Genomic DNA, 7,716 nt, shown 5'->3' on the forward strand with positions numbered 1-7,716 from the left:
CTTCCTGCATTTTTCCAGGTATATACTTACAGTGTCATCTAAACAGTGCGTGCATGCGTGGTATCCTTTGTTTGTCTGTCCTGAAAGGTTACTGAGAGCGGGCCAATCGTTGATGGTCACGAACAGCAACGTCTTTAGGTTAAATTCCTCATGTCTGTGCTCATCCCACGTACGTACACCGTTTCCATTCCACAGCTGTAAAAGTTCTTCAACTAATGGCCTTAGGTACGCATCAATGTCGTTGCCGGGTTGCTTAGGGCCTTGGATGAGAACTGGCATCATAATGAACTTCTGCTTCATGCACATCCAAGGAGGAAGGTTATACATACATAGAGTCACGGGCCAGGTGCTATGATTGCTGCTCTGCTCCCCGAAAAGATTAATGCCATCCGCGCTTAAAGCAAACCATACATTTCTTGGATCCTTTGCAAACTCATCCCAGTACTTTCTCTTGATTTTTCTCCACTGCGACCCGTCAGCGGGTGCTCTCAACTTCCCATCTTTCTTTCGGTTCTCACTGTGCCATCACATCAACTTGGCATGCTCTTCGTTTCTGAACAGACGTTTCAACCGTGGTATTATAGGAGCATACCACATCACCTTCGCAGGAACCCTCTTTCTGGGGGGCTCGCCGTCAACATCACCAGGGTCATCTCGTCTGATCTTATACCGCAATGCACCGCATACCGGGCATGCGTTCAGATCCTTGTAAGCACCGCGGTAGAGGATGCAGTCATTAGGGCATGCATGTATCTCCAATCCTAGAGGGCATACGACCTTCTTTGCTACGTATGTACCGTCGGGCAATTCGTTATCCTTTGGAAGCTTCTTCTTCAATATTTTTAGTAGCTTCTCAAATCCTTTGTCAGCCACGGCATTCTCTGCCTTCCACTGCAGCAATTCCAGTACGGTACCGAGCTTTGTGTTGCCATCTTCGCAATTGGGGTACAACCCTTTTTGTGATCCTCTAACATGTGATCGAATTTCAGCTTCTCCTTTTGACTTTCGCATTGCGTCCTTGCATCGACAATGACCCGTCGGAGATCATCATTGTCGGGCACATCATCTGGTTCCTCTTGATCTTCAGCAGCTTCACCCGTTGCAGCATCATTGGGCACATCGTCTGGTTCCTCTTGATCTTCACCAGCTCCCCCCGTTGCAGCATCACCGTATTCAGGGGGCACATAGTTGTCATCGTACTCTTCTTCTTCGCCATCTTCCATCATAACCCCTATTTCTCCATGCCTCGTCCAAACATTATAGTATGGCTTGAAACCCTTGTAAAGGAGGTGGGAGTGAAGGATTTTCCGGTTAGAGTAAGACCTCGTATTCCCACATTCAGTGCATGGACAACACATAAGACCATTCTGCTTGTTTGCCTCAGCCGCATCGAGAAACTCATGCACGCCCTTAATGTACTCGCAGGTGTGTCTGTCACCGTACATCCATTGCCGGTTCATCTGCGTGCATTATATATAATTAAGTGTCCAAATTAATAAAAGTTCATCATCACATTAAAACCAAAGTGCATACATAGTTCTCATCTAACAACATATAGCTCTCCAGAGCATCTAATTAACTAAACCATACATTGAAACTATGTAAAACATTTCAATGCGAAAACAAATGCGATCATAATCGCAACCAACGTAACAATTGATCCAACGGCATAATGATACCAAGCCTCGGTATGAATGACATATTTTCTAATCTTTCTAATCTTCAAGCGCATTGCATCCATCTTGATCTTGTGATCATCGACGACATCCGCAATATGCAACTCCAATATCATCTTCTCCTCCTCATTTTTTTTATTTTTTCCTTCAACAAATTGTTTTCTTATTCAACTAAATTTAACCTCTCGACAATAGGGTCGGTTGGCATTTCCGATTCACATACATCCTATATAAATAAAATCTATGTCACGTTGGTCGGCATAATTTTCATAAACAATAAATGAACCAATAGTTATAAAGATAATATATATACCACATCTGAATCATAGACAGGACGAGGGCCGATGGGCGCGGATACCAAAACCATCGCACTATATAAGATGCAATAATAAAAGTAAGAAAATAATACAAGTATCTATGTAAACATACAAGTAAGAATATTTTTCCTTTCAGAAAGAAGATAAGAACAAGAGGCTCACCACGGTGGTGCCGGCGATGAGCTCGGCGCGGGTGATCGACGGCGGTGAAGACGGGGACGGGGCGTGACGGACCGCTAAACCTAGACAAATATTATGAAAAATGGAGTTTGGAGGTCGAGCTTGGTAAGGAGAAAACTTAAGTAGTGTGGCTTGGGCATTCCATCGAACACCTTGTGTGCATAAAAGGTGAGCTAGAGCATCACCAAGCCCTCTCCCCCTCGGCTAGAAAAAAATAGAGCAGTGTACTCTGCTCTTACGCGAGGGGGTATATATAGGCACCTCATTGGTCCCGGTTGGTGGCATGAACCGGGACTAAAGGGGAGCCTTTGGTCCCGGTTCAAGCCACCAACCGGGACCAATGGTGGTGGGCCAGGAGCGAGGCCCATTGATCCCGGTTCGGCCCACCAACCGGGACCAAAAGGTCCAGATGAACCGGGACCAATGGCCCACGTGGCCCGGCAGGCCCCCTGGGCTCACGAACCGGGTCCAATGCCCCTATTGGTCCGGGTTCTGGACTGAGCCGGGACTAATGGGCTGACCCGGTCTGGACCAAAGCCCTGTTTTCTATGTGGCTACTCTAAATTCAGTTCACACCGTGCCACATTCGGTTTAAATTCAGTTTACACGGTGAATTTGCATCCTTTGCGTGATCATCTGTATCTTCATTTGCATCAGTGCAACAACGAGTTTAAATCCATTTTACGCAGTGTATCATTCAGTTTAATTAAACTCGTGGGCTTTTGACCGGGCCACGAAATTCTTGCCCTTGGGCCGACGGGGCCCAATAACATGATGGTATAAATAAAAACTGAGAGAAACCCTAAGCAGCTAGGCACCCCGACCTCCGCCTTGGCGGCGCGGCCGTTCCCAAATCGACGCGAGCAGAAATGGCCGGCCGCCGCCGCAGCCGCTCGCGAATCCAAGGCGACGGGGCGACCCGTCCTCGTCGCCTCCGCTCCCGAGTCGTCGGCAGCGAGGACGGCGACGGGGCGACCCGTCCCAGCCGCCGCCGCTCCCGAGTCGTCGGCAGCGAGGACGGCGACGGGGCGACCCGTCCCAGCCGCCGCCGCCGCGCCAGCTCGCCGGAGGTGCCAGACGAAGCTGACGCTGATACCCTGTGGGAGTCGCTGCCGTTGGATATGATTTGGGAGATCCTGCTCCTGCTTCCACCGGAGCGGCCCTCCCTCGTGCTGCCACCGAAGCGGCGCTCCTTCCTGCGCGCATCCGGCGTCTCCACGCTCTGGCGAGGCGTCGCCACCGACCCAAACTTTATGAGCCAGCACCGCAGGAAGTGGAAGCCTCCACTCCTCGGCGTTTTCGAGCGCCGCCAGCAGAAGTTCCACTTCACCCCCGTCTTGCATCCTCCCGACCGTATCCCTGCCGACCGCATTCACATCTCAGGCTGGATGACCTCCCGCGACTGCGACGCGACCGACTGCCGCCACGGTCGGGTGTTGGCACAGGCGGTTGGCGCGTCTTGTTGTGTTCGCCCCCATCACCGGCCAGGAGCACTGCCTGCCCTTTCCGGACGAGTTCATGAAATGCAACTACCACTACGGGGCTGTGCTCTGTGCTGCCAGCGGCCAGGAGGACCACGTGCACGGCTTTTGCCACGAGAGCCCATTCAAGGTCGCATTGTTGTCCAGGTGCGATAATCGATATATCACCTCTGTTTACTCATCAGAAAGCCGCACATGGGCAGACCTTATAACAATCGAAGCTCCATTTAAAGTTGCTCTTGTTGATGTTCCTGCGACCCTGGTTGGAAATGTGCTCTACTGGATGCTTTCATCAAATGATGTTTGTGCTGCCATGCTTGAGTTTGATTTGGATAGGCAGAGCCTAGCTGTGATCAAGGGACCTTCTGATATGAATTATTCCGGCAGCCATAGGATCATCAAAACAGAGCAAGGCACAGTTGGCTGGGTCAGGTTTTCATTTCCGATCCTAGAAATATGGCTGAGGAAGAAAAAATGTCACGGTCTTGCCACGTGGTTGCAGCATAAGACAGTTGATATGCATGACATTCTTGGGATCCCTCGGGTTAGTAAGAAGCGGTGGCCAAAAATCCTTGGGTATGACGAGGACAACAATGTGATCATTCTGTATGTTGAGGACAGTGCCTACATGCTTGATCTTAAGTCGATGGAATCCACAAAACTTGATGAAAGCCGTTTGATGAAATACTGCCACCCATTCACCAGTTTCTATCCGCCAGGTGATTGCTCATTCTTAGTTTTCTTTTATTTGGAAGTAATCGAATTTAGTTGTGTTATGTACAGTACATGATTGCTCGCACACAATGATTGTGGTACTTCAAATGTTCAGTTATAACTTGAGCTTAGTAAGCAATTTCCGGTGATAAAACTTAGTAAGTGCCCCTATGCTAGATGGATGAATTTATAGTCATATTGTTTTAGTACAATTTATCTTAATACCCAAATCAAATGCCAAATTAGCAACTCAGTTGGCACTTTGAAACCCCCAAGCGAATTCTATTCTTTATCCATTATTATATGTTTTCATCTTGGCATTAATCTTAACTCTAATAAAACAACTTCGTTGAATCCATACACTCTGAAATAACTGTGTTTTTGTCATTTGTTCATTTATTACATTTGTAGCACAAAGAAACGATATGAATTTTCTTATGTTGGGATCTTTTTATTTAGAACAGAATACCCAGCATCAATTTTTGTGCCAAGAGTATATTATTTTGGCATAATCTTGTTTGCTTGACATGATGAGGGATGAGTTTAGAGAACATAAGTTATAAGCCATATTGTTTTTGGTCTTTTTGCCAGCTAAATTCTCCATCCTTAATATTCCTTCCAGTTGACAACAAGTATGGACTTTTTTAATCTATTGCCAGTATCAAGAGCAAGTTATAACACATCTATATAAAAATAAATTACGGAAGCGAGTTATATTTGTCCGCACATGTTTCTAACTGTCTCATTGTTGCCTTTTCCGTTCCATTTGTCTCTTCATTAGAACTGTTGCTAATTGTCTGACTTGTTATTCTTCTAGACATGGCCATCTAAGAAGCATTGATATATGCACACGGACACAAGGATACAGATACAGATATCCCAGAAACAACCATACAGGGACACGGTGAGTATATACATAAATAAATAAAGTACAACATGTAATGTTGTGGGGACAAAAGTATATTTGTAAGATGTGCGATCAAAGTACTGCCCATTTGTGTTTTCTGCCTTCATCTCCACGTTTGTATATGGATGAGCTTAATGCAGCTGATGCTGCAAGTACGTATATGTAAGTAGATATTTCAGGAAAAAGAAAATACAATGCAGCATGTAATATGGACATAATTATATTTGTGAGATCTGGGATCAGTTCTTGATTCTGTCATGTAATGTGGACAAAATTATGTTTGTAACATGTGAGATCATCTGGTTTCATTTCCACGTTTGTATGTGACTGAACATAATGCAACTGAAACAGGGGATAGTGTGACTGGAAAGACAGACAGTCAAGACCTGAATACCCAATATGTCCTGGGTTCAGGTCGGATTTAGTTGTATCTTTGTCATTTGTTTTTTTAAATTTAAGGAACCTGTCCATGTTTTTCACATTTTCGTCTAATGCTTTGATTGGAGGAATTTGCATTCTCGGCTAAAATTCCTATGAGGTTACTTGCCATAGGAGGACCGGACTACACGGCTGCAAGACACTGCTAGAAACTTACTGTTCATGTTCTGAATTCTAAGAGGAAAGACAAGTGCGATGGCCACCGGTGGGTAGCTGCCGCATTCAAGCACTATTGCCGGGGTCGCCGTCGACGGGGGAGCGCTGGTCTAAATGGGGATCATCTAATGCACCAATCAAGGCCAATTCCTGTTCGGCGCTCGTAGCGCCAGTTATAGCGCTTGTAGGTATGCGGCGCGCACCACCTGCTTCGGTTGATTTTCTGTGGGCCGGCCCATCAATAGGTACTCGAGCGCAGTTTCGGCCACTGGTCTTAGGAAGCTTCCGGCCTGTTTTTCCCTTTTGGTTTTTGGATGGCTTTTATTTGGGTTTTTCTTTTCCTTTTCCTTTTCTTTTTAAAATTCATGAAATAATTTAATAAATTCTAAATTTCCCTTCGAACCCGTGAAACTATTTTATTATACATGTGCATTTTTCTTCAAACTCATGAAAGTTTTTAAAACATGTGTATCTTTTCAAATTTGTGCTTCTTTTCGATCCATGAACTTTTTTAAAATGCATGAATATATTCAAACCCTTAAACCTTTTCAAAATTTCTGAAATTTCTTTTCCAAAATCCATGAACTTTTTCCGAGTTCACAAACTTTTTTCCAAAATCCATCAACTTTTTTGGAGTTCATCAACTGTTTTCAATTCCGCAAAGTTTGTTTTTCAACCCTTGAACTTTTTTCCGTGAATTTTTTCCAAAATCCATGAACTTTTTTTTGAGTTCATCAACTGTTTTCAATTCTGCAAAGGTTTTTTTTTCAACCCTTGAACTTTTTTCAAATCCGTGAAATTTTTTTAATAGTGCGATCTTTTTAAACCCTTGATTTTTTTGAGTTCGTAAAACTTTTCAAATCCACGATTTTTTTGAACTCGTGAACATTTTTGAGTTCGTGTACCTTTTTTGAAACCGTGATTTTTTCAGATTTAGGATGTTTTTAGAAATATACCTGCTTTAGAAAAACACTCTCTCAGAAAAGTCAATGGGTCAACGGTGAACCGGTTAATCACGACCAGTGAACTAGGGAAACAACACGTCCCGAGCAGCGAACGGGAGGAGGTATGGCAATCAAGTGCGGGACCTCCTATTGGACGTTCTTTGCATCAAAGAGTCACCACGCACAGGGAGGCAGTATGACTGGGCCGGCCCATCGCACTGTACCGCTGTAAGGAAAAGAGTGCAAAAAAGAGAGGCATGCTCAATGGCAGGATTTGAACCAGCGACGAACAACTTAAGACTGCGTGCTCCTAGCCACTCCATCTGACTAGCAATGCTTACAATATGTAATAACATAGCACAACCGTATAACCGGAGCTGTCTACTGCATAGAAATGGAATTAGTTACTGTAGCGAACATCTTTAAATAGTGTTCATTTTTTCTGAAAGTGTATATTTTGAAAAACTATGAACAGTTTTTTAATTTCTGAACAAATTTTTATAGAAGGGAACATTATTATGCATATGCGAACAAAAAAATTTGAAACTACAGATTTTTTTTTGAAAAACGTCAACCATCTTTGAAGGAACAAATTAGGAAATTTTGAACAAATTTTTAAACCACCACTTTTTTGAATTTTGAACAAATATTTGGAAAATGGAGCATTTCAAGAAATTATAAAAAATGGAAACCATGAACATTTTTTGAATTTTTGAACAAAAAGTTCAAAATGGAACTTCAGGAAATATCGAACAAAAAATTGAAACCGCGAACATTTTTTAAAATTCCTGAACAAGTTTTTAAAGGCGAACGTTTTTTAAATTTTAGATCAAATTTTGCAACCGCAAACATTTTTCATAATTCAAATATTTTAAAAAGTGGAACATTTTTTGAAAATCTGAA

General features: G+C 43.7%; 1 protein-coding gene across 1 annotated transcript; it reads left to right on the plus strand.

Moving 5' to 3' along the window:
* The first annotated feature begins 3,015 nt into the window (after positions 1-3,015).
* Positions 3,016-5,561, plus strand: LOC123059813 (uncharacterized). The gene is made up of 2 exons (XM_044482326.1): positions 3,016-4,373; positions 5,186-5,561. The coding sequence occupies exon 1, from the start codon at positions 3,043-3,045 to the stop codon at positions 3,808-3,810; it is 768 nt and encodes a 255-aa protein (XP_044338261.1). The 5' UTR covers positions 3,016-3,042; the 3' UTR covers positions 3,811-4,373; positions 5,186-5,561.
* The last annotated feature ends 2,155 nt before the right edge of the window (positions 5,562-7,716 follow it).

Source organism: Triticum aestivum, chromosome 3A (genome assembly GCF_018294505.1).
Source record: "Triticum aestivum cultivar Chinese Spring chromosome 3A, IWGSC CS RefSeq v2.1, whole genome shotgun sequence".
In the NCBI taxonomy this organism is placed as follows: Eukaryota; Viridiplantae; Streptophyta; class Magnoliopsida; order Poales; family Poaceae; genus Triticum; species Triticum aestivum.